The 27,208-nt window shown below is 37.4% G+C and overlaps 1 protein-coding gene across 5 annotated transcripts in view; it reads right to left on the reverse strand.

Annotated features, from left to right (window-relative positions):
• Positions 1 to 230: 230 nt before the first annotated feature.
• Positions 231 to 27,208, reverse strand: part of PRDM5 (PR/SET domain 5) — a 191,446-nt gene continuing 164,468 nt past the window's right edge. For 3 of the 5 annotated variants that reach the window (XM_036099222.2, XM_078069187.1, XM_036099221.2), the window contains 2 exons: positions 11,377 to 11,481; positions 231 to 2,198 (listed from right to left, as the gene is read on the reverse strand). In XM_036099222.2, coding sequence (XP_035955115.1) covers positions 2,034 to 2,198; positions 11,377 to 11,481 — 270 coding nt within the window. In that variant the 3' untranslated portion in view covers positions 231 to 2,033. Of the gene's footprint in view, positions 2,199 to 11,376; positions 11,482 to 11,989; positions 12,214 to 27,208 lie in introns of those variants that run through there. The other 2 variants (XR_013446444.1, XM_078069190.1) reach the window with 2 other exon arrangements.

The raw sequence follows: 27,208 nt of genomic DNA on the forward strand, positions 1-27,208 counted from the left end.
GCCTGGCACCTCTTCCTCATCAGTTTTATTCTGCAACATGGTGACAACATGGTTTCAAGGGTAATTTCCAATTACACCAGATCTGTAAATTGTGAGTCATTGAGATTATACAAAATGGGATTTGGCTTCTCTTCAAGTTTCACATTCATCCCATAATCAGGATATGAAGCATCCCATACAGAGGAAGTAGCATCCAAAGGAAGGAACGTGCTTAAATAATACACACTACCCAATTTTACAGCTGTCCTTTTATATTCAAATGATATTAAGCACACTGTCATGTTAGGTTGGAAACATTTTAGATCTAAAAATATACTGCTGAAACAAATGACATAGTGAGAAACAAGACCAAAATCTATTTTTATAAAATACAGTCTATAATTTCAGATACAAAAATGCTACATACAACCATACTTAGATATCTTCTAAATTATAATCTGAGATTTATATTTTTTAAAGTTATCTCTGGTGAATTTCAAATTTAGTATTTTTACAGAGTTTAAATCTCTATATTGAATCTTTATGTTTCTTTTTAAAACTGGAACTGAGCAAAAATATAATTCTAAAACAAGATTCCTGACTTCAAAGAACTGTGTTTTCAGATAACCTTTCTCCTTAAATCATTAGAACCAATTTCCTTAATATTATACTTCCTCTTTTTGACTGAGCACTGAGTAGAAAAATTCATGATTTGGACTTCATTTTGATTTTCTTCTGGTTTTTGGATTCATTTATGCTATTTTGACATCACTATTATATTTTATCCTACCTTCTCTCAAAACAAGTTGCTCATTGTATGTTGCTTTCAAGTATGTTATTGAAATATAACTTAAAGGAAGAAATTAAGCTTCTTGCTTCAATTTTCCTTAAGCATCAGTGATAATTTCAATCATAACAATTGCCAGATTTGTATTTTCTAGTCTGGATTCCTAATTATATAGGACAATTGAGGGTAATTCGAAGTGTTTCAGAATCACCTACTGCCAAGATTCTGGAAAATGTCTTTTGCAAAACAGAATGTTAATGCTCTGAGGACTCTATTATATCTGCACCAACATGTTCTGTGCACTTCTATGGTATGAGAAGGTAAAGGGCTAGGTTCATCATAACTACTATTGTAATGTCACTATGTGCTGACACTCTGTCAGTCAGCAAATACTGAGAACCTATTTTGTTTCAATTTTTACTTATATGTATTTGAATATTGTTAATTTCTAAAGATAACTAGTATAAACTCAGGAGGATCAGTTAGATATATATTTAAGTGTATGGTCTTATACAGATCTTACAAAAGTATTGCAGACCATGAATGTCTTCATCTAAATGATTAAAGGAAATAATATTTCTTAAGAATTGTCTAAAATGAGAATAATTCAATAGATGCTTTAGTTCTTAAATACCTCTTTATTTTAAACTGAACTGTTGTAGGGAGCTGTAAGTAAGATCAACTTTTGGTCTGTTTCACAAAATAGCAAGTTTTATCCTGTTATCATGCTTGATACTTTAAAAACTCTTAACCTTATCCTCATCTGCAATGAAATATTTTGGTATATTAATTTCTTTCTGGTAGTAGTAGTCAGGTGTAATAACCAGCATGTGCACGCATGCACACACACATAGACACACACACAAAGATGACAATAAAATAAAAGGGCCTAATAAAGAGTATGTTAATAAACTTCATTACAGAGAGGTGGCCAAGAAGGAAAGCCATGACTCCTTTTTCCATTTTATGAAACAGAGCACAAGTAGTATTTTGCAAGGCGACAAAGTTTTCTTTTCCATTTGTACCATTTTTTGGTAGAAGTAGGACTTTCTTTCTCTCTTTCTTTTTGTCTTTCTTTCTTTCTCCTTTCTTTTCTTTTTTTTTTTTTTTTTCTGCATAAGCATCTACAAACTCTAAAGGTAGGCAAATAAGAACTATGAGACCAGTGAATTACTTTTAGCTACTTCTGCTATGCTAATCAGGTGAGAGAAATCTGGGTTTCATATTAGGAGCCCTTCTAAATGGTTTAATTCCTTTACAGCTACCATTAGCTGTCAGCTTCAGCGTGGATATTGTCCATGTGCACTTTGAGGTAGTCATTCCTTGTAAACTTCTTATGGCAAAACTGGCATTCTGCCAGTGGACGATTGGGATTGTGAGTCATCTTGTGTCGGATCAGCATTTTCTTTAGGCTAAAAGCCAAGTCACAAACCTAGAAAAGACGCAAAGATACCAGTCATATTATACTGAAAAACCTGAAGATACGCCAATTTATCATTTATACAATATACATTATGCATAGTCCTATTATCAAGTATGTACGGATGGGCCTAAGAACAAAAATTGCTTGAAATAAATTGAATTTAACATCCCAACTAAAGGGTAAAGAAAATTAATTATAGTTCCCAAAAGCTGCATTTAATGTGTGTGTCCTTTACACCCTAGCCACCCTCATTCCCCCTCCACTACTGTATTTAAACATGTCTAGAGAAACAACTCCTGGGGAACAGTATCTTTCTTCCCATGATGGAGTGTATTGACAATTTTATATTAAACCTCTTAAACAAAATGCCTAATGGCCCAGAGGGCATCTCTCCATATGACATAAATAGCACAAGACATGTCTCACCAGTGATCCCTTCAATTTAGTCCCATTTATGAAGTAAAAGGTTAACACTGCTTTAAGCATCCTAAGTGGAAGTTTTTTACCCACAATTCCAATTCTTTATTTCTTATTATATACACTCATTTAACTAAGGCATCCAATGTTTACTTCATATAAGCTCTGCCACATCGCCACCTGGCCCAACAGACGTTAACAGTCCAATAATTAAAAATATTATATTACCACAGAAGATTTAAGGTTTTCCTGCCTCAGTACTTTCCCACTTCTCTTGATGTAGCTTCCTCTCACTAACTCCTTGGGGAAGCCTATATGATCTGTCTGCCAGAAGTCCTCTGTTAATTGCTTTCGTAGTAGCTTTTACTTTTCCTTTATAACACTTACCCTGAATGTAATTAATTATTAGGTGATTTTTTTATGTCTGTCTCCTTACTGGTCTAAGAAACATTAGGGTAAGAGTAGTCATTCCATAAATATTTGTTGACTTAAAGAAAGGTAGATAAGATATTTGATAGCTAGGTAAAAGTCTTTTGAGCAATTAAGTACACCAAAGGCTGTGGAATAATTCCAGAGAAATCAAAGAAGGTAACTATAGAGATTATTTTCAAGTAAAAGAAACTCTAATTTTCCAAATTGTCTTTATAAGTATAATCAAAATTTGTTATCATAACATAGAATTATAATGTATCCCCTATTTTCTATTTTCCTGGCTCCTTCTCTAAACCCCACGTAATGAATAGATACCAAATTCCTCATTGGCTTCCCACTGAAAGTAGATTCAAAATAAATTCCTTACCATGGTTAAAAGGCCCATCAATTTGCTCTCCAACTTCACTTGCATCCCTTCTTTCTCATGATGCTCCAGCTCCACCTGCCTTCTTACCTCCCCTAATACCCAGACTCATTCCCACCTACAGGCCTTGATTTATACTGTTCCCTGAGCCTGGAATGTTCTCTTCCCCATGGCTGACTCTTTCTCATCTTTTAGGTTACTTAGAGTTACCTTCTCAGAGACTTCTTCCTTAAGTATTCTTTTATGCCTCCCCCTCCTTTTTAAAATTGCTCTCAGTCTTTATCATAGAATGCAATTCAAGTTTATTTGTTCAATGTCTATACCCCACAGGAATGTGAGTTCTGTGAGCACAGGGGACATAGTGTCTTCTTCACTGTCTCATTTCAGTGCTTGGCACAGGAACTAGGATGAAGGGCTAACAGCTTTCATTATGTGCCAGGAACCACTCTTTGCAATTCATAAACATTAACTTGTGCAATCCTCACCTCACCCTTTTAGGTAGATACTAGTACTATGAGCTCCATTTTACAGAAGGAAACTGACACATTCACTTCAGTGTCTCAAGCAGGTTGTCTAAGGTCACAGAACTAGGAAGTGGTTTCCAGGATTTAAACCTATGCAGTCTGGGTTTAGAGTCTTTACAACCCCAAGGACAGACTATTATTAAAGGCTCAAACTTCAAACAAAGATATGTGAGCTGACTGTACTTCTTCCATTTGTCTGGCTGACACCATTTTTAAGGAATAAAAACCTCTTTGAAAAAAATAAAGGAGGTTCTCAGACAGTTCAGCTCACCAGTGTGTTGTGAGGGATATAAGTCAAGTTCATTTACATGGTCACCATGGGAAAATTATAGCAACAGCAAGCTGGAGAAATGAAAAGGAAGTTGAGAAAGATGCTGAAGTCATTGATAATGGCTCTGAGTTAAGGAATCCTAGAAGCTCCACATAGGAGCTGGGAGGAGAACATCCCAATGGATTTTTGAATGAGGGCCAGGTAGAAGATTAAATGTCAGTAGAGGGTAGCTGATGTCACAGTTGTGAAAGTGACTACCTACATGTTAAAAGCTATATTTTCATGAACTTAAATGTAGTCATTAAGAGACTTCAAACTGAATTTCTGTATAAATCAGTAAAATGCAAGGACATTCATGGTCATTTTAAAATTAAGGGAGAGCAAGAAAGAATTCAAATAGTGCAACAGGGATGGTTCCTTTTCTTTATTTCCACCTAAATTTCTTAGCCAACCCTTCCACCTACTCCAAATTAGTATTAATTCACCTGCCAAAGAATAGGAAAATATTTATTCTTTCTCTAGGCTAGCAGTAAACTGATTTTGTTTTAAAATGAAGTGAAAAAACACATTTACTGAAGTACCTTGAGAGAGAATATTAAAATTCTATACAAACATCTTCAGTTAATATTTATCAATCACATACAATGTGCCTTGCGCCACTTCAGTTAGAAACAGAATGACAAAGAGCACTCTGTCCTGCCCCGTGGAGCCCCCAGTCCTAAAGAGAAATATTTTCAATGCCATGAACATAACGCTAGGAGAAGCAACAGAGGAGAGCATAATCAAGTCTTCCCGGATGTATGGGTGCTGTCATGTCGTAAGGTGGGGAATGATATCCCAGGGAGAGGGAAGAGAACGTGCAAATGTACAGGGATGTGACGAGCAAGACTCATGTGGGGAGGTGAAAACAGTTCACTAAGGCTGAAGAAATAGATTATTAGAGCAATAAATTGACATAAATAAATAAGAGAAATAACTTCACAAAGAAGTTAGAGTTGAAGGCTGGAGCCAAACCCTGGAGATCCTGGTAATTATAATAAGACACTGGAAGTATCTTCTGCAAGTGGTGGGGATTCATTAAAGGATTCTAAATAGAGACTAAAACTAAAATATCATTTAGTCACCAAGGTCAAGAGTATGAAACTGGAGTCAACATGGCCAATACTATTATTCTACTCTAAGCCAGGAATGATTTGGATATGAACTAAGACAGCACTTACTGATTCATCGATTCATGCTTTTAAAAATATTCACTAAACATTTCTTATTTGGGATGTTCTAGGCCTGGGGACACAGCAATGAACAATACAGAAAAAAAACTCTGTTGTCATGGAACTTAGAATCGATGATAAATAATTAAACAAACAAACATGTAATATTTCAGGTGGATGCATAAAGGAGAAGAATACGGGCTGAGGGTTAAGAAAGTAATGGAAATAAGAAAGAGAAGAATTCAAGCAGAGAATTGAAATAAGTACAGGAGAAGGCCATAAAGATACTTGAGAATGGTGTCCCAGGCCAGGGAAGCAGGCACCGTGCCCCCCCAAACAAAAAAACCTATTTATTGGAATATACTTAGTGTGTATGAAAAACAGCAAGGAAATGATGTGGCCAGAGTGAGGTGGATGGTGGTGGTGAAGTCAGAGAGAGCAGTTGGGGTAGGAGGATGGGGGTGCAGATCCCTATGGACTTTCAGACCATGGTAAAACCTTGGTTTTCACTCTAAATGGGATGGACAGTCATTGGAGGGTTTCAGCAAATGAGTGAAATATAATACATATACAATCTACATCTAAAATATATAAAATCTGACTCAGGTTCTAGAAAGATCACTCTGGGTGGCAAGCTTAGGACTGAGAGGAGCAAAGATCAAAGACAGATAAATTAAGAAACGACTGCATTACTGCAGGGGACTAAGATGGTAGCTGGGGAGATGTTAAAAGTGTTCAGATTCTCAACTTATTTTAAATGTAGAGCCAATTGGATTTGCTACTGGGATGGAGGTCAGGAGTGAGAAAAAGAGGAGTAAAGGTGGCAATGGAAATTTAGAGAAGAAAATAAGTTTGAGAAATATATAGAAGGAAAGACTGTCAGGAATTACTGGGACTGAATGAGAGCTACTTGGGTTGGAACCCTAGAATCCTGACTTGGCCAGTTTTAAGTGGTAGAGAAGAGGCAAGTCACTCAACTTCCGTGAGCCTCAGTTGCTTCACAGAGGTGGAAATAATACCTGGGTATTTCTGGGGTGTAGTGAAGATCAGAGAGAATGTATATAAACTGAGTCACTGTGTCTTTCCCACAATAGAAGCTCAACTAGATGATGCTATTGGTCATGGAAAAATGTCTGGCACGGGGCTCAGAGCTTTGGTTTGGGTTATTTGGAGATGGTGGAACCCTCAGAGAGATGTATAGGTAAAGGGAACATGCTGAGTGACTGAGAGGCTGGAGAGATACTGATTTCAGTCTGGAATATAGGAGAGAAGTCTTACAGGCAGCTTCAAAATATCTGCCTAGAGTTCAAAAGAGAAATCTAGGCAGGAGAAAGAGAGATTTGGAAGTCATCACCATAGGGATAGTAGCAAAGATACTAGAAGCTCAATAGCTATGGCATGCCAGGGGAACTGCAAGGCATGGGGCTAGTGTTGATGAGTGAAGTGGCATTTGAGCAAAATTATAAAGAACTGAGATCAACACATATCAGTTTTTTCTTGACAATTTTGCTCAAACGCGACTCAAATGTCATCCGTGTGTGTGTGTATGTGTGTGAGAATGCCAGGCAGTGTGAACAAGAGATAGAGAGCACTTTCCAGGCAGAGGATTAGTGCATGAAGCCACACGGAACAAGAGACAGAGATGTAGAACAGCATCACTGCTTTAGGAAACTCAGTGTTGGTACAAATAAAATGTAGACTACTGACAGATAAGAGATTATTAAGATTTTAATAATAAGAATTGACAAAAACCAGAATAACTTTTCAGTCAAGTAAGAAGGTGGATTTTACCCTATGGGTTGTGAGACATTATCACAGAGAAGCACGTGATTAGGTTTACTTTGAGACAATCACACTGGGATGTAAATACTGACCCCCAAGAATTTAAAAGGATTTTAAAAGAATACTATGAACTGTATGCCAACGAATTAGATTACATAGATGAAACGAACAAGTTCCTAGAAGCACACAAATAACCAAAACTGATTCAAGAAGAAATAGAAAAACTCCAGAGACCAGGAACAAGAGATTGTATCAAAAAAAAAAAAAAAAAAAAAAAAACAAAAAACAAACACACACACACACACACACACACACACACACACACACACACACACACACACAAAACTTCCCAACAAAGAAAAGTCTGAAACCAGACAGTTTCACTGAAAAATTCCACCAAACATTTAAAGATGAATTAACACTAATCCCCTCAAATTCTCCCAAAAAACAAAGAAGAGGGAATACTTCCTAACTTATTCTGTGAGGCCAGCATTACCTTAATACCAGAGCCAGACAAAAATATTACAAGAAAACTCTAGGCCAATATCCCCTTTGAATATAGATGCAAAAATCTTCAAACAAAAAACAGAAACTCTAATAAGCCAAATTCAAAGGCATATTAAAAGGATTACAAGTTATGACCAAATGAGATTTATCCAGACTGCAATGGTAGTTCAACATATGAAAATCAAACAATGTAATACACCACATTAACAGAACAAAAGATAAAAAAATTATCATCTCAGTTGATGAAGGAAAGCCTTTGACAAAATCCAACACCCTGTCTTGATAAAAGTACTGAAAACTAGGATAGAAGGGAGCTTCCTCAACATAATAAAGGGCATTTATAAAAAACTCACAGCTAACATCACATTGAATGGTGAAAAACTGAAAAATAATGCAAAAAAATGGACCCCTAGTTCACACTATATTCAAAAAATTAAAACAGATCAAAGACCTAAATGTAAGAGCTAAAACTATCAAACTCTTAGAAAAAAACAGGAGAGTAAATCTTCATGACCTTGAAATTGACAATTCTTAGATCTGACACCAAAAGCATGTTAAGAAAAGGGAAAGAAAAAAAACCCCAGATAAATTAGATTTCAACATTGAAATGTTTTTTTTTTAAGATTTTATTTTTTTTAGTAATCTCTGCATCCAAAGTAGGGCTCAAACTTATAACCGCCAGATCAAGACTTGCATGCTCTACCGACTGAGCCAGCCAGGCGCCCCCAACATTGAAAAGTTTTGTGCATCAAAGGATATTATTTAAAAAGTGAAAAGACAACTTATGGAATGTAAGAAGATGTCTAGTATCTAGAATATCCAAAGAACTCTTACATTCAACAAAAAAAAGACAAAGAATAAAATTTTAAAATGGGAAGAAGACTTGAATAGATATTTCTCCAGAGAAGATACAAATGCCAACAAACGAGTATATAGAAAGATGGTCAATATTATTATTTATTAATTAATTATTATTAATTATTATTATTATTAATCCTTTGGGAACTTTAAATCAAAGCCACAATGAGATATCACTTCACATGCCCTAAGGTGACTATAATTTTAAGAACAATAATTACAAGTGTTGACAAAGATGTGGAAAAATTGGTATTCTCGGGCACTGCCAGTGGGACTATAAAATGGTGCGGGTACTATGAAAAACAGTACAGCAGTTCCTTGAAAAATCAAACAGAATCACCATATGACACAGCAATTCTACTCCTAGGTATATGCCCCAAAGAATTTAAAACAGGTAATTAAATACCTATATGCACATTCGTCTGAGAGCAATTCACAAGAGCCAAAAGGGAGAAACAACCCAAATGTGCATCGATTATGAATAGATAAACTGTGGTATATACATACAATGGAATATCATTCAGCATAAAAGGGAATGATGTACTGATACATGCTACAATGTAGATAAACCCTGAAAACACTATGCTAAGTAAAAGAAGCCAGTCACAAAGGTCGCATCCTATATGATTCATTTACGTGAAATATCCAGAATAGGTAAATCTATTGAAATGAAAGAAGATTGGTAGTCGTCAGGGTCTGTGGAGAGTAGGGAATAACTCCTTAATGGGTATGGAATTTTATTTTGGGACATTAATGTCTGCGCACGAGATAGAGGTGAGAGTTGCACAACATTGTTAATGTACTCAATGCCAATGAATTGTTCACTTTAAAATGATTGACTTTATGTTATGTGAATTTCATCTCAATTAAAAAAAAAATACCATTACCTTGGCGGGGTGGAGGACACATACACTGGAGACTGAATGTAATAAAACCCAGGGAGGGTGCAGGCTATGCACTGCTAGTGGGACTAGAAACTGAGAGGAAGTAATAGATTTGAGTGTTACTTAGGAAGGAGAAAGACTGGGAATGCGCGAGAAAGGATGACTTCTATCCAGAATGAGTAGGTTAGGAGGATAAGATTTTGGAACCAAGACAACCAGTTCTCTCTACTGAGCAGGCTGCATTTCAGAGAGGTTTTGGGGGCATTGGATCTCTACTCAATGGACTAGTTTGAGCCACAGATAAGGATCAGAGAGTTTTGAAAATAGGATAGAAATAGATGAGATAGAAGTAAATAGAAAAAAATCATGCTTGTAACATTACAGTTTTTTTTTTTAAATAACATCATGGTCCAGTTTAGCTTAGGAAGTAGTCAACAAAATATTTAGCATAAATGAAAGTTGAGTTGAATGTGACAGTAGGAAGGTGTCCGTACACAGTTAATATTTAATTTCTATGTCCCATCAGTTGTTTGTGTAGTTGTACAATTAAGTAATCTAAACAGGTTTTGCCTATATGAAAATGTTTCCAATAAAAGCACCAATGAATTAAACCAACTGAAATTATGAAGCTAGGGCTGTACCTCTGGTTCAGGTTAGAGCTCTACATGTGTACATTTCTTTCTCTGCAAGTACTTCTTGCCTTAAAGAAGTTCACTGTTCATATAGGTATTTTTATGAGTAGGCCCACTGGGAGTACATTGTTGCCTTAACCTTACCACCAAAGTTTCATGGAAGGACAAGGAAAACATCTTGTGTTCGTGAGTTTCCTTTCATGTGGACTGCTTACCCCATACTTTATCCATTGGGATATGCCAATGGGACGAAGTCCTCGAGTTTCCCTCCACATTTAAAGAGAATTCTCTACTGGGCAATTTCACACACTACAACTTTAATGCTTCTTCTTCTACTGAGCTACATTAATACTCTTCTTGCTATTTTTATGTTAGAAATAAGCATCCAAGTGTTTTCCCTAAAGCCTGTGTCAATCTTCTGTCGACTGTCAATCTTGCACAGAATCATGACACTGTGCATCAAGAAACCAATTTTTTTCCTTAATTAATTAACGCTAGGATTAATTTTACTGACAGTGGTAGTATTTTTCCTTTCATAAATAGTGTAAACAACTATGTTGATAATTTCATTTCAATTCAAATGTCATAAGCAGAAAATCTAAACAATTAGCAATATTATTTAAACAAACGAGTTTGGGGCGCCTGGGTGGCTCAGTTGGTTAAGCGACTGCCTTCGGCTCAGGTCATGATCCTGGAGTCCCGGGATCGAGTCCCGCATCGGGCTCCCTGCTCGGCGGGGAGTCTGCTTCTCCTTCTGACCCTCCTCCCTCTCATGCTCTCTGTCTCTCATTCTCTCTCTCTCAAATAAATAAATAAAATCTTTAAAAAAAAAAAAAATAAAAAAAAATAAACAAACGAGTTTGTTCATGTTTTAGAAATTCATGGTTAGGCTGTAACAAAATAAATAATATCTACGACCAGTTAAATCTCTGGTTTAAGTGTCATTAACCTGTCAAAGATCTGGGTAGACACATGAAAGCTACCTTGAATCATCATGCACCTATACCTTGAAAGAACAACTCAACTGCATTAAAAAAGGGTGCAAGAGTGCCTTGAAGAAAATCAGAGTTTATTTGCTGCCAGCAAACTAGGGTGAACCAAATTACTACAAAGTGGTTACATGGATTATGCAATCACAAGATACAAGCAGCACAAGACATTAATAGAAAGACCAGCACTGCAAAACAAACACACACTCATACATATACACATAGATGCACAGACGCAGACACACACACACACACACACTCCCAGCATGTCTGTTATTGGAGGACACTGGGGAAAGAAAAGAGAAACCAAACTCACATCACACTGAAAAGGCTTTTCTCCAGTATGCGTCCTCTTGTGCTCATCCAGGCCTCGCTTCTGGCTGAAGGCTTTGCTGCACTCTGAGCACTTGTATGGCTTCTCCTGCAGTCAGTGGAAAGAGAGCGCCATGAATATGAGTGAACTTAGAGCCCTCCTTACTAAGGTGTATGGGGGTGGTGGTATTTTATCTAGTTCTATAGGGTGCTGCAGCAAATCCAGAGGGGTGCCATGAGTTATTTTAAATATTCAGGAGAAACAGCACTACTCAACATCTGCTGGACAAACTGAACTACTTGGCTCATGGCAGTTCAGTTCCAACATTAGATTGTACAATAGTTCTTTTAATTATGTCTTACCTTTGCAAGGCTGGGTTCTGAATGATAGACATGATCTAACTACTAAAAGAACTGAACTCTTAGGTTTTCTTTTGGTCTTGGCGGGCTGCAAAAATTTACTGAGATACTAAGGGCATCATGGACGAAGAGAGTTTGGGACCCCTGATCTAGATGGTGCAAATTGTTTACTATCTCAGAGGAATTCCTGGGAATGAAAACTTCAGAACAAAATTGTCATCAGATTTTGGGGGTGAGTTTAAAAAACTACAGCTCACCTGTGATTTAAGTATTTTCATTTCTATTGCCCAACCTTTCTTTCCTAGGTAGCATATTCTTTTATAAAATCTAAGTTACTTTTTTAAATGAGGCATTTTTAAATTCTTTGTCGCAGACTCGTAAGGAAAAATAATATCTCCACAGGAAAAGAAAAAATGTCCACATTCCTTAGCCACCTTTGATACCAGGTACTTATATCACCATCCTTTTCACTTGGAAAGAACTGCAAAATAAATTAACATTGTTCTATTAAAACAGCTCGTGAAAAAAAACAACCCAAAAACAGCTGGTCATTACTAAACAGTGCATAAATAAAAATATTTGAGGAAAAAAAATAAGATTTGTTTAAAGTAAACTTGCAATGAGATTTTTTTCCAAATACATCTTCAAAAATGTTATAGTTTTTTAAATTGAGGTAGTGTGTGTGTGTGTGTGTGTGTGTGTGTGTATGTATTTAATTTCCTGTTATGTGGACAAGTTCCATGCATATTTTCAACTCAGTATTTAAAAGAGTATTATAAACATTTTCAGACCTACAAAACCAAACCAACATGTGTGTGTCTACCAGCTAGCTCTTAAGGAATCAAACATTACCAGTACATGCCTCTCAACGCACCCGCACCCCCACTCCTTGACTGCAGCACCGGTCCATGTCCTCAGAGGTGACCACTGTGCTGGACATGGAGCTTATCATTCCCTTGCTTTTCTCTACATTTTTTACTGCACATGTATGGAAGGATCTCTAAGTAAGACATAGTATTATTTTGCCTTTTAAACTTATTTAAATAGTATCATACTGTATGTAAACTCTGTGAGTTCTTTTGAAATTGACTTATTTTTGCTCAACATTATCTTTATGAGCTTCTAGTCCCCAATTTCATTTTGTGAACACATGTTGTTCCTACTCATTCATTTTTAATACCACATTACATTCAATGGCTATACCCCAATTTGCTTATATACATTGTCCAGTGATGAGTAGTTCATGTTCTTCCAATTTTTCACTCTTACAAATAACATTGCTCTGGATTTTTTTGTACATGTATACTTGAATGCAGAAATGTAATCCCCTATGGTATTTTAGCTAGAAGTGGGATTGCACCTTCAACTTTTCTAGGAATGGCCAAACTCTACAGAGTGGATAAACCATTTTACACTCCAACATTCAGTATATTCTTATAATTCTATCACTGTATTTTGCAAATTTTGAGACTCATGAGATACATGATGAGTATATATAAGTTTAAAACTCTTATGCTCCTAGAAAATAGGACCTTTTATCATTTTGAAGTAATCTTCTTTATCTGTAATAATTCTTTTTACTTTAAAATTAATTTGGTCTTAATATACTTATAAAAGCTTTTTAAAATTAGTATTTGATGGGCGGTAGGGAAATTGGGGAGATGTTGGTCAAAGGGTACAAATTTGCAGTTAGAAGGTAAGTTCTGGAGACCTAATGCACAGAATTGTGATTTATAGTGAACAATACCGTAGGATGTATTTTAAAGTTGCCAAGAGACTAGATCTTAAATGTTCTCACCATCTCTGTACACACACACACACACACACACACACACACACACAAAGGTAATTACATGACATGATGGAGGTTTAGCTAACACTATGGTGGTAATCGTATTGCAATATATAAATGTATCAAATCAATACCTTGCATCCTCTGAATGTATATAATGTTATACATCAATTATACCTTAGTTTAAAAGAAAGAGGCAAAAAGTAAATAAAGTAAAATTAGTGTTTGCCTGGTATATTCATCTTTTAACTTTCAAACAGTCTATATCTTTAGGTATGAGGAGTGTCTCCATAAACAGTATCCAACTGGATTTTTTTAACCTACCCTTATTTCACTTTTTTTTAAGATAGCAAGTTTTGCCTCTTAATATTCATTATTATTATCATTTATAATATAATTACTGTTATAAAATATATTAGTATATTTATCTATTAATATTTGTTGTTATTAAAAATATACTTGAATATATTTCTAACATTTTATTTTGTGCATTGCTTTTATCTTGCTTATCTTCTCAGGTTTTTTTCCCTTATATTTTCTTGTGTGTTTTGGATTGATGATTTTGGCCCCGTATTATCATGGAAGTTATGAACAGTATTTCTCTTAGTGGTTATCCTTAACAATTCTACCATGCACATTTAACACAATCTAAAGTGTATCTGTATGTTTTCCCTCCTACTGAATAACAAGTCCTGAAGAATGCTCCTGTCTTACGTGTTATGTGTAACAGTATTTTACTGATTTTTAATGCCCAATATGGAATCGTTATTACTTTATACAACAGTGTGGTTCAGTTTTATACATGCTTAACAATCTCTTTATTTTTCATGCGTTCTTATCTGACCTTCAGAGGATCTGATGATGGTAAATTCTGTTTTTATTTGATTGAAAATGACTTTCTCATTTGTTATTAAGTGAAAGTCTACAAATCCAATTAGATGTATAACAAAGTCTATTTTTCATGTCTCTTAACCATTTCCATCTCTTTGTATTACACCATATGTAATTTCTTTAGATTCAGTTGATCAATTATCTTCCGGTATGAATAACTTGTTAATAGGATCATTTGAGTTTTTAATTTCCATTATATTTTAAATTTTTGTAAGTTATTTGGTTATTTTCAATTATGCTTAATTTTTGATAAAATCTTTTTTACTCATGTTGCTTATGTCTATTTAAAAAAATATTCTAGACATTTGTGTAATTTACCTCATCTGATAAATCATTATCTTAAGTTTTTTGGAAACTAATTCTGCTATTTGTGGTTTCTCCTGTCTCCTGCTCATGGCTCTTGTTTCCTTGGGTGTTTCTGGAATTTGGAATCAGAGGCTCATGTTTGGTGGTCTTTATCTGTTAAAATTCTGTGACCCCTAGGTTGAGGGTAAGTCCCTCCAGACAGCATTTGTGTTTGCTTCTGCCAGGCATTCTGGGATGCTATCAATCAAAGACCATTTTAAGTTTATTTCTTGCCTTAGGGTTTTCTGCTCAGGGAAGCATTTTAAGTCTGAACTCTAAACACACTTGAGGGAAAGACTGTGGTTACAAACTCTAAGGAGAACTCTTTTTCTCTAGCCAGCAATTACTCTGAGACAGTTAAATGTCCCAAGCACCTCCATTTGCCAAAGTTAGATTATTTCCAGTTCCTGATTTCATTTTGAGTATCGCTTTTCTAGGGTCCCAGCATTGTGGTGGGATGTGGTTCCATCTCGCCCTATAACCTAAGCCCGGAGTTTGCCTCCCTTTCCATCACCATTAAAAACCAAACCTTGAATTTACAGATACTGGCAAACACCCTGAAGGTGTTCTCATTCTCAACTCTGGCATCTGGCTGCAGTTTGCTTTGCTGGATCCCGGGGATTACTGTTACTTTTTTTTTTCACAAGTTCAGATATTTGCTATTTGCTTTATTATATCCAGCGTGGATAGGTGTTTTGTATAGGGCCTCTTTATTTTAAATGACTGTTCAAAGTTAACAGAAAAACACTGCATTTTCTTGGCAGTCCAAAAAATATGTTTACTGTTTTCATTTAGTCTAAATCAACACAATCTCTTTTCACATATTGCATGGTCTTTGGTGCCTATTATTTCTTCAAATATTGCCCAGTTCTTTAAAAAAAACCAAACAAACAAAACTTGAAAATGTAGTTGTATTTAAATCAGAAATTTCTTGGAGTTGCTGGAATTTTTATGATATCCAAACATTTTACCTAAACTTATATTTTAAAAACATATAAAGATATAACAATATGATGTATATGAAAAGAAAAAAAAAGGAAAGCTCTTCTCCCTACAATTTATCTACGAAACAAGATCTTGTGAAGAAGTAAGACGCACTGTGGCAGCTGCAATGATAGGTAAGTGTCTGGCAGGGAACAGCCTAAGACAGGACCAGTTATCTGGATGACATCCTAAGAGAGTGACGGGAAGTTTCCAGGAGGAAAAGGCAATGAAAAACAAGGTCTGAGAATCACTGATTAAGAACACCCTTCTCATTCATTCTTAAATTTCCTCTTAGCAGGTCCTGTCTAGGGAAGCACCCTACAGTGCCCCATGGATACTGAGAAAGGTTCTGAGCCAGTGTATGGAGATTCCGGCAAAGCACAGGGGTTTTGCAGTTATCACAAGAGTTTTCAAAAACCCAAATATGTATTATGCATTGGCTTGGATTGAATAAATAATGTTTTACACACACACACACACACATATTCACCCACTCATATATTGGTATTTTTCAAATGTTTATAAATACTATTGGTGATTATTTCAATACACTTTATTTACTAATGTCACTGAAATTATACTACCTTCACTTATTCATTTTCTCCCATAAAAGACATTAAAGAGGGCACATACTGCATGGAGCACTGGGTGTTATACGCAAACAATGAATCATGGAACACTACATCAAAAACTAATGATGTAATGTATGGTGATTAACATAACATAATAAAAAAAATAAATTAAAAAAAGGCAATAAAAAAAGAATTAAGAATAGCTGAAAAAAAATAGGGGAGACTGGATGTGAGGTACACAGAAACTCTCTGAACTTTTATAATAATTCTGCATTTCCAAAACAGCTATAAAATAAAAATGTTTATTTTTATTTTAAAAAAAAAGACATTAAAAGTACAACAACCATCGTGTGTTTCTATGCGTGTGTTGGCAGGGAAGTTGGGGTTGAAATTTATGTTAGAAAGGTTCCTCCAATTTAAAAAATTTGAGAAAAACAGTTGGAAAAGGGACCCATTTGATGCAGTAGTTCTGTATCTGCCTGGGCTCCCTCTTTTCTACCAAGAACCATTTAAAGCCGAGGATTCCCTGGGGTTTTGTCCTAAGATTATTAGCTCACAAAGGTCTCTACAATCACACTTTTATGTCAGTCTAGAAAGAAAGGTTCTCTAAATCCTTAGGCCATAGCAAAGTATAGTAAGAAGAAGCCATGTTTGCCTTTCATAAGTCTGTCCATCTCTTTTATCCCTAAGTCTTAAACAATCTACAATTTTCCTGAAGATATTGCAAGGAAGGATATAATTCCTGACAGATTTGGTTCGAATGCCATATAGTGCTCCTTGGAAAGAACTTTAATGCCCACCCTTGAAAAGATCCCATCTTTTTTTTTTTTTTTTTAAAGATTTTATTTACTTAGAGAGAGAGAGTATGCATGCATGCAAGTGCATGCGAACAAGTGGGGGGAGGGGAAGAAGGAGAGGGAGAAAAAGAATCCCAAGCAGACTCTGTGCTGAGTGTGGATCCTGATGCAGGGCTCAGTCCCACGACCCTGACATCAGGACCCGAGCCAAAATCAGGAGTCAGACACTTAAGCGACTGAGCCACCCAGGCGCCCCTGAAAATATTCCAATTTATAGTGAATGGTGCCAAAGCAAGTGTGAGAGAATTCCTGCTCCAATAAACAGCTTTTATACCAGAGACAGAGCCAGAAGATCACAGGTCACTCATCTCAAATTTTAGAAAACCAAACGAACTGAAATAGGAAGAAAAAAAGTGATTCTATTTTTCAGAAAAAAGAAACAAAACAAAACCCTCATCCCCCTTATTTACTAATTTCTTCTCAATTATTCCTAGTCCGCCATATAAAAGAAATACCACCTCTCACGTGGTAAATGTAGTTGGGCACAAAGAGTAAGCTGAGTGGTCCAAAGACACCTACACCTGTGCTTCCTCTCCTTTTCTCTGGAAATTGTGAAAAAAATCTGTCACCTCTAGAGCATTCCTAAGTATTCCTAGCCCTAACTTCCGAGTCCAGAAGAATCCACGCTTGTGTGCAAGGAAGGAAGAGAACTTCAAATTCTAATCTTCGCTGCCTGCTCTCACCATAAGGTTCACTGAGGATGACAGTGGTTAGGCAACTACGCAGTGGTTGATACAGCAAGAGACCGTGTGACACAGAAAGCTTAGGAAATCTTTGAGTTCTCATTGTCAGGTTAGGCAGCAGAGGTGAGGCTGAGCTATCTGCTACCTTCCCAAGTACACACTGGAGAACACCTGCAGGCTGGTGCGGCTGAAGTGTTTAAGCAAGTTCGGATACTGCTGGACTTCCAAAGGCCTCATCGCTCCTCCCCCACGAAGAACTCATACACTAGCATCATTTTAACATTAATCATCTCATAACTCTACTACTTCTCTTCCACCAACTCTTCCTCCATTACAAAAATCTTTAATATGGGCACAAAATCCGATTCAATAAAATACCATGGAAATTGTAACACTGTTTCCGAGGGGAATATGTAGTATAAATTACACATTTTAACTCATTAGCTGGATTTAACCAGAGACAAAATGATTAGGTCCTTGATTAGTTCTGTTTCTGAATGATTACACAGTTTAACTGACAAATAGCTTGTCCTTTGTCATCATAACTGGGGAATCATTACTAAATGGAGGCAATCTATTTGTCAGTTAAACTGTGTAATCTGTCAAAAGCAGAATTAATCAGTAGTCTAATCAGTTCTCTTTAATCAAACAGCATTTGGCAGAATTCATTCAGAAGGTAGGAGTTAGAGAGCTCTACACCCTGCACTTTGTTATGTAGCTAATAAGAAGTCTTATTTTTGTATTGCTAATGACCATCTATATAAAAAAATAACTCCAACAAATGTTATATTTTTTCCCAACAAGAACTGAATCAATAAATCTCAGAATCATTTTAGAAACAAAGTTACATTTTTAATAAATCTTGGAGGGATCTGAATGTTGAAGTTCTTTAAAATAGAAATTTATTGGAGATTTCCTCTTAGTTTAGCTAAGGATTACTTGCCAGGAGGTAAAGAAGCATGCCCTCCACTACACAGACTACCAAAGACAAGGATGGATCATGGGTAGATTATCTGCATACCATAGGCAGGTATGCTGAATATTACCTTGGTTGTTTTTATGTTAGGACCAATCAAATAGAAACAGAAAATATAACAAGTGAGCTTTTTCTCTTGTAGTCAGAGGTCAAGGTAAATGGTGTAATGTAAGTGGTGTAAGGAAGTCATAGAATGATGGTTAATAAATGTTCTTTTGTGACAGTGGTAGCTTGACTCTAATAAAATTGAGAAATAAAAATTAGTAAGCAATTAAAACAGGCATACTAGTGAGGATGGTGAGGACTGGCAGAGCCTGTGGTATTCTGAACACATATAAACACAGTTGGCTTATGACAGGGTTCAACCTATGAGCAAAACACTGGCTTCTTGGTTGTTATGTAGTATGTGATATACTTGATGGACAAACTTTTCCCCTATTTGTCTTGCTCAAAGCTATACCAAGGCCAGAGTATCCATGCTGTTAATGAAATAACTTCCATGTGAGCAACTTGGACATCAAATAGAATTTGAGAGAAGAAACTCACTGAAGAGGAATCAGATGTGGAAATAAGTCTCTTTGTCTCTCTCTCTCTTTCTTGCTCGCTCTCACACACACACACACACACACACACACATACACACACACACGCACAAGTATGCTAGGATATAAGTTATCTTTTGTTCCAAATTAATTTCATTTGATCTTTTCTAGACTAAATATTTCTAGCTATTAGTATTTCCCCTATTAGAGTTCAGAAAAATGATGACTTTTGTCAGATGATTTCCTATTTCTAAATCTAAAAGAAAATATTAAAAACCTCATTAAGCAGGGAGTTGGTGTAACTTTCTTAAATATGAAATTTCTAAATAAACACAAATTTTATAAATTTCTCATTCCCTATTTTCTCAGCTGTTGCAGCAATGGCTGACGTTCTCCTGTTGGGCACATTATAAACTCTGGCAGAAATGAAACAGGCAACCTGTGACTAAATATAAAAGCATCATATTTTTATATCATTTGGGGCAAAGTCATTTAACCATCAAACTCTTCCGTCTGCAAGAGGTCTCGCTAATTTCCAAAGTAGAATGTGGAGACTCTCGTGTAAGGGCAGGTCACATACAAACAGCCTTAGACTCTTGTCAGCCTGCACCCTGGTAAGACCCATTTGCCAAACCTTCCTTAGGCAAGGCACAGACAGCCTAAGCCCTCCACTGTGGTCTAGAGCAAGGTTTCTTAACCTCAGTACCACTGATACGTAGGGCCAGATAATGCTTTGTTTTAGGGAGCCGTCCTGTGTACCCACTAGATGTCAGTAGCACATACCTCTCCCTTCCAAGTTTATTCCCCAATTGTGCCGACTCAAAATAGCTCCAGACATTGCCAAAGGTCCCCTAGGGGGCAAAATCACAGAAGTGCCACACAGAAGAGTACTTCCTGAATTATCTGCAGTGAAAGATTGTGTTTTTCTCAGTGTGTTGCTGATACTTTGCAAAGTAGGATGAAAATGAATTACTAAAAAAATGATCATGCACTTAGATGTGCAGCAATGCCAAAATGTTACAAAAGTCCTAAATAGTTCCTCACAATTTCTGTACCTATCTCATCACAGACCAGAAACAAAGAGTTTGTGGGCTGGTACTGGTCTTCAAGCCACACTTTGGCTAGCACGGGTCTAGAACAAAAATGCCTGATCACAGATGCCCATGATTCAGTTGTATCATCATCTAAGTGAACAAATTATACCATACACCTTACATAAAAGGTAACTACCAACAGAATTACATCTAAACCTTGAATTAAATATCATTTTAATATTACATATAAAAATTCTGAATTTTATGGTTGGGGGTAATGGGGAGGTTATAAATGGAAAAAAATTAATATTTGTTGAATCTGAGTGAAGTTCCATGGAGATTCATTCTCCTATTCCCTCTGTTTCTGTGGGTTTAAAATTTTCCTTGTAAAAAGTTAAAGGAAATTTTATAAAAAATGGCTTTCATTTTATTCTAAAACTTAAAATATCACCATTCTCCCTCTGCTTCAAAGATCTTGTCTTTTTTTTTTTTTTTTTTAGGGAAACTGTTTCTGGTATCACGAAGATGGATCCTGTAAACATTTAATCATCTCAGAAGTCAGAAACGCTGCCTCAGAAATGCCTGCTCAGAGAAGACCCAGTGCTCCAGTAACTGGTCCCATTGCCAGCCACAAAAAGACATTCTGGTGAGTAGATTCCCAATACCCAGCCCCTCTCCCCCTGAGCCCAGCACGCCCAGGCCGTTCACCCAGATATGTGTCCAGAGCAGGGGGTCTCTTGTGCTCTTGTATAATGCGATCATCTGTTTAATTGGGTCAACATCATACTTTACGTGGTATTTCACATGAGAGATCCTCCAAGAATAATAAATGAGAGCTCCAGGCAGAATCCTGCAGTGGCCCTGACACGGACCAGAGGTCAGCCTTGACACATGCTCTTCAGGGTGGCAGAAACTGTGAAGCCCATGCTAATATTTTCAGATTTTTCCACTTTACTAGGAGCCAGCTAATTCTCTTGGTAAGACCAGTTTAGTGACCAAAAGAGGACTACCCAATTCCATAAAATATCCAACTCACGGCAGAGTCGCAGGCGGAATTTAGAGGGGGTTTGCGAGTGCGGCCCCACGGGCTGCTATTACACACAGCTGAGGGGACAGATCTACGGCCCACAGTGCGGCTGCCATATATCTAACAGCTCCTCTTAATGGCCCCGTTTCTGAAAGGTCATGTGCCACCAGCTGCACACAATCAAAATGCACCGAGTTTCCCTCTAACGAGCAGCCTTGGCTAGAAAACTTCTTTTACAGATGTTTATAGCTCTTGTGGCTTTTTATTCACCATCTTATTTTTATAGCTGGTGTGATCTTTCAACATATGACAAAACATGCCCATGGCCTAGTAAACAATGCACCTAAAAATTATAACTCTTCGGGAAGCCTACAGAAAGCTAGGAGAATATTTAAAGCAGGTTTCTACATAACACATCCATAATTGGTTTTGCATTGTAGCTAATGGAAAACACACTTTCTATAAACTAGGAAAATGATTGCACAACTCACATATAGAAAACTAAAAATAAGCACAATAGAATATAATTAGAATATAAATAGAATATAATTCTTATATTAAACTGTTGTATACAAACTTTAAATAGAAACAAGAAGGCACTCAGTCCCTTTTTAATCCACTCCCGAGGCCTACGGAATAATGTCTGTAAGTTAAATGGCTAGAAAAAGTCCTATCACTTGAATAGAGGTGACAGAAGAGTTTGTCTGGCATTAAGCAAGCAAAGAATCATCCAGACTAGCTCGAAAACCTTGTTTCCCTGGGGCTACACTGGTGTCTCGGACTGGTCATCTGGAATAATGAGGCAAACTGACCTAACTACCTTTCTCCCTCAGACTCTCCCAGTCTCTAGCCTGTGGATTGCGGCTGCCCGCACACCTGAATCACCCAGGGAATCTTTTTAAAAACACTGATGCCTGGGCTCCATTCCCAGAGAGCCTGACTTAGCTGGCCTGGGTGTGGCCAGGCGAGGGCCTTTATTAAAGCTCCCCAGGTGCTTCTAACGGGCAACCAGAAGTGAGAACTTCTAATCTGATCCACCATCCTCTCAAATAATAACGGTACTACTACGAATAAATACAACAACCTAGCAACAATAACTTCTATTTCTCCTCCTCTTCCTATGATTCCCTCCTACCAAGGCACTATTGTGTATGTTAACAGAATGTCTATTTCATGTTGGCTGGTAAAGTGCTAGGAACTTCTAAGGATTTTTTTTTTTTCCATTTAATTGTTAAGCAGTGCTGCAAATTTGGCACGGATATTCTCACTTGCAGATGAAGCACTATCAGCTTTAAAATACGACCAAGGTTACATCATCGGGTAGAGAGGACAAAACTCAAAATACGGCATGCTTACTTCAGGGCCAGTGTCTGTAGTGACCTCCTTGTGTTGGGGCCTCCTCCCCGTCAAACCCCTTCCTCCGGGTCAAGCACAGCGGAAGAGGAGGCTACCGAGCCCAGCCACGAGAGAGAATCTAGATGAGGCTAAGCTGCCTGCCCATGGAATCACCTGGGAGCTTCCAACAATCTTGATGCCTGGGACCCACCCCCCAGAGAGTGTGATTTCATTGCTCGGGGGTGTGCCCTGAGCTCTGGCATTTTTAAAGGCTCGGAGGCGACTCTAACATGGACACACATTTGGGAAGCGCTGGGCTAAGCCAAAGATGGCAATTCCATTTCCTTTCCAGGGACGGGTTTAGATTGGAGCCTGTCACACGACAGTGCTTCCTGAGCAGCACGTCGCTGGGGGGGATCCTGGGAAAGGCTCCTCCGGCCTGTGGCAGCCGACCGCGCGTGGCCGTGATGCGCGGGCTGGTGCGGGGGCGCGGTAGCGCGTGAGGAGCTGGCTGAGGACCGCAGCACACGGGAGGAACCTGAGCCGCGGGAGACCTTGTGGAGCCCTGTCTTACCCAACCACGAGACGGCCCTGCCTCTGAATTCTTGTTATGGGACTTACTAAATTCCATTATCATCTGCGACCCTGTCAGTGGGGCTTTTGGTTACTTAGGAATGAAAGTATTCTACCGTCTCTATCTTCCTCACCATCACGCCGTATTCCAACGGCTCTATGCTAGTGACGGAGAAACTTCTGGCTCAGACGGAAGTACAACGCTACACCAATCAATCAAAAACTCAAAGTCAGCGGCTGGCTCTTAAAAACGACGAGGCACAACCCAGTCTACGAGCCTCAGCTCTAAAAATGGCGGTGAGCGTCCTTTTGGACAGCAGCGCTTTTCTGATACACATGGAGAAAGTTAGAAAGCAGCTGAAAATGTATTTGCTGGTAAGAATTCTGAGAACAATGTGAGATTTGTGCATTGTAAAGGGTGTTCTTTGTACTCCTTGAGAGAAAGGAATGCTGGTTAAGTGAAAGTGTTATTATTTAAATTATCTAAAGGGAAAGCATCCCTTTCCCTGCATAATGACTAATTGTTTAGATTTTTTTTTCCTCAAAAATCTTACAAAAGAAGACTGATCTTGTGAACACGAAAATTTTATAATAAGGAAAAAGTTATTCTCACCATCTTACAAAATTATAAATCAAACTCTGAAATATAAATGCAAAATATAACAAAAATATGAGGATATATAAGGTAAAGAAGTAGACGGGAGTAGAAGGGAAATAAATATAAAAATATAAAGGATATATGGAAAAGATAAACATGTATGTGTATCTATGTTTATATGTTTTGATAAACATATAGATATAGTGTCCAAAAATGTTGAGTTTCATAGAACAATCAGAAATGAAGCCAAGCAGGGGCGCCTGGGTGGCTCAGGCGGTTAGGCATCTGTCTTTGGCTCAGGTCATGATCCAGGAGTCCCCGGATCGGGATCGAGCCCCGCATCAGGCTCCCTGCTCAGTGGGGAGTCTGCTTCTCCCTCTGCCCCTCACCCTGCTCATGCTCCCCCTCTCTCATTCTCTCTCAAATAAATAAAAAAAATCCGAAAAGAAAAAGAAAAAGAAATGAAGTCCATCATGAAGACAAGCTGTTAGAGCTGTGAGAGCATAGGACGCTAATGCACCTGCCTTATTCTTTTGTTACATATTGTCTTCAACATTTTTGTTTGTTGTATCCTAAAAATTTGCTAATGAAAATCAAAGTAAGTCTTAGAAGTTTAAAACAGCCTCAATTTTTTTTTTAATGTTCTAGGTTGCTTCATTTACCTATGGGATATTTCTGAAAAATTTGGTCTCAAGACACAATAATGCACCACCAAAGGCAAACTTAGGAAGAAAAATATTAACTACTTCCTTTAAAAACATCTTTTTCTATATTTAGACTATACTTTAAGCTTACCTACCAGTTAATTTAAATGTTTCTAGCTCTATTTATAAGTGTTCTGACAGCAATCAAGATAACCCCCATGATTTGATTATAATTGAGGGTAAATTCATCAGCAAGAGTCTCCATTGCGTACTGAGCCAGACACTGTGTTAGGAATTGTGGGGGACACAAGCTTTGAGACATGATCCTTATCCTCAAGAAGAGTTTAACAGGTTTGCAAAAAGGGCAGATGGAATAGATGGAGTTGAGGTTTACTTGTCCATCAACCTTCAATTTTTGTGGCTACACAATTTGAAATATAGTATGTGGCAAATACCAAATATCCCGGTCAATTTAGGGGCCATAATATAGTGGTACGGGCTACAAAGAACAATGTGAAATGAGAACACAATATAGTCACAGACTCTCACATTTAAGAAGCAGATCCAATTAGTCCACAGAGAATTGATTTAATTCAACTTGCCTACTTCCAAAAATAACAAGCATGCTTTCTGACATATGTGATGGTGGCAAGTGTAATCCATCTTTGAATAAAACTATAAAGTTTATTCAGAGGTCTGTAGGAGAAAGGAATTATGTAAATGCAAAGCCCTAGAAAAGGGATATCTAATTCTAAAGGAATAACATACTTATCCCATTACACAAATTTGAAAATAATAAGAACACAGCAGAAAGGTGCTATCACACATGCAACTAATTCGCCCATGGCCAACAGAGCATTCATTTCAGCCAAGTTCATGTCAACAGGTGAAACACAACCATCAAGGCACAGGCAGAAGTCAGAGGAAATCATATCATCAATATAAATTACATCTCTGAATCAACACACTCCACAGATGGCAGCAAGCTAGTAGCATAAACCTGCCCCCTTCAAACCTCAAAAATGCTGAAAAAAACAGTCTGTCTATTTGCACAGGTGAGGATTCCATGGCTGTCCTGGCAAAGATCTTGCTAGATTTGAATGTGCTCAAGTCATACAATGTTTTGACAAAAAGTCAGTCAGCCTATAAGGTTAGGGAGAGAGAGAGAGAGAGAGAGAGAGAGAAAGAGAGAAGGAGAGGAAGGAGAAGGAGGAGGGAAGGAAGGAAGGAGGGAAGGAGGGAGAGAAGGAAGGAAGGAAGAAAAAGGAAGAACAGGATTATTGTAATAAATGGGAACATTTTTGTTTTCCAAATTTAAATATCATAAACGTTTTTAACCCAAAGGCAACCACAGAACATTATTTTTATTCATAAAATTACTTCACTTTTTCCCCTTTTCATCTGAATGGTTTTGTTCTGCAGGTAAATTTGAGCTCAATCTTCTTTCACAAATGGGTGAGTATCTTGTGAAAACTTTTTGTAATCTCTGGTGGTACTACACGGACTCTGAAGGCTGATATATACTTCCTCCCTTCTGCAAAATACCATTCTTACCCCCAAAACAAAACGACTTACTGTCAACAGTAACCAGTAACAAATCAGATTTTGCCTTTTTTTTTTTTTTTAACATAATGGTGACTTCACTCACTAGCTTCTGATTTTTTGGGGTTCAGTATGTTCCTTGAGAAGATATTTCTCAATTTATTTTAAGAACTCTGACTAGTATGACCAACTATCCCCATTTACCCGGGACGAGCCCGGTTTCAGCCCTAAAAGCCCCACATCTCAGGAATCTCCTCAGTGTGGGCAAAAGCAAGATGATGCCAAGTCAGTTTCTATATGAAATAGCACCACCTGAATTTAGGAATAACGGCCTGTTATAACTCCTCATTTATATATCATCGAGGGACTATAGGCATCATCCCTATAAATGTGCTCAGCTGTCACTTGATAGGACAATATACTAAACAGGAGAGATTCTGTAACACAAGGCCTGCCTACACTCCTCCTCGATCTCTCTCCTGTTCTCTCACCCCAAGTACAAATAGTCAGAGTCTGTCACCTCATTGGCAGGATGAACTCAGCTACTCAGGACAAGTACTGACTGTCCCCACTAAGAAGAGTGGCTTCTCATCCCAGCCGGCATAAGTCAAGATGCTGGAGGATGAAGGATGAAGGATGGCTGAGAGGAAAGAAGACCAGTATTTCAGGGTGAAGTGCCAAATTTTTGCTTGGGCCAACCAAAATGCTTTTTCCCCCTCAAGAAGGTGGTTTTTGCTTTGTTGTTTTGTTTAAAGGAAGAACATTTTGACAGAGAGAGCTACTTATGAGCTGTCAGAGTTACTCAGAAATCATCCAACTCATTCTCTCAGAACATATTAGGTAAAAGAAAAGACTTTGAATTGAGACAATTTCCTTGTTTTTACTAAATTCCAAGACACAGAAAGCCTGATAGAATTGCAGATCTCAATTCTGGCCCATTCCTTTGCATACTGAGATGATCTTGTTTAATGTTTTCATTCTTTACATTTGTTCCTTGGTTTACATATACTGGTCCACTCAGAGGATGCTAACATGTAAGAAAAGAACTGCCAGTACGACTTCTTAGAAATTTGTTCTCTCT

This window comes from Halichoerus grypus, chromosome 3 (assembly GCF_964656455.1).
Source record: "Halichoerus grypus chromosome 3, mHalGry1.hap1.1, whole genome shotgun sequence".
Taxonomy (NCBI): Eukaryota; Metazoa; Chordata; class Mammalia; order Carnivora; family Phocidae; genus Halichoerus; species Halichoerus grypus.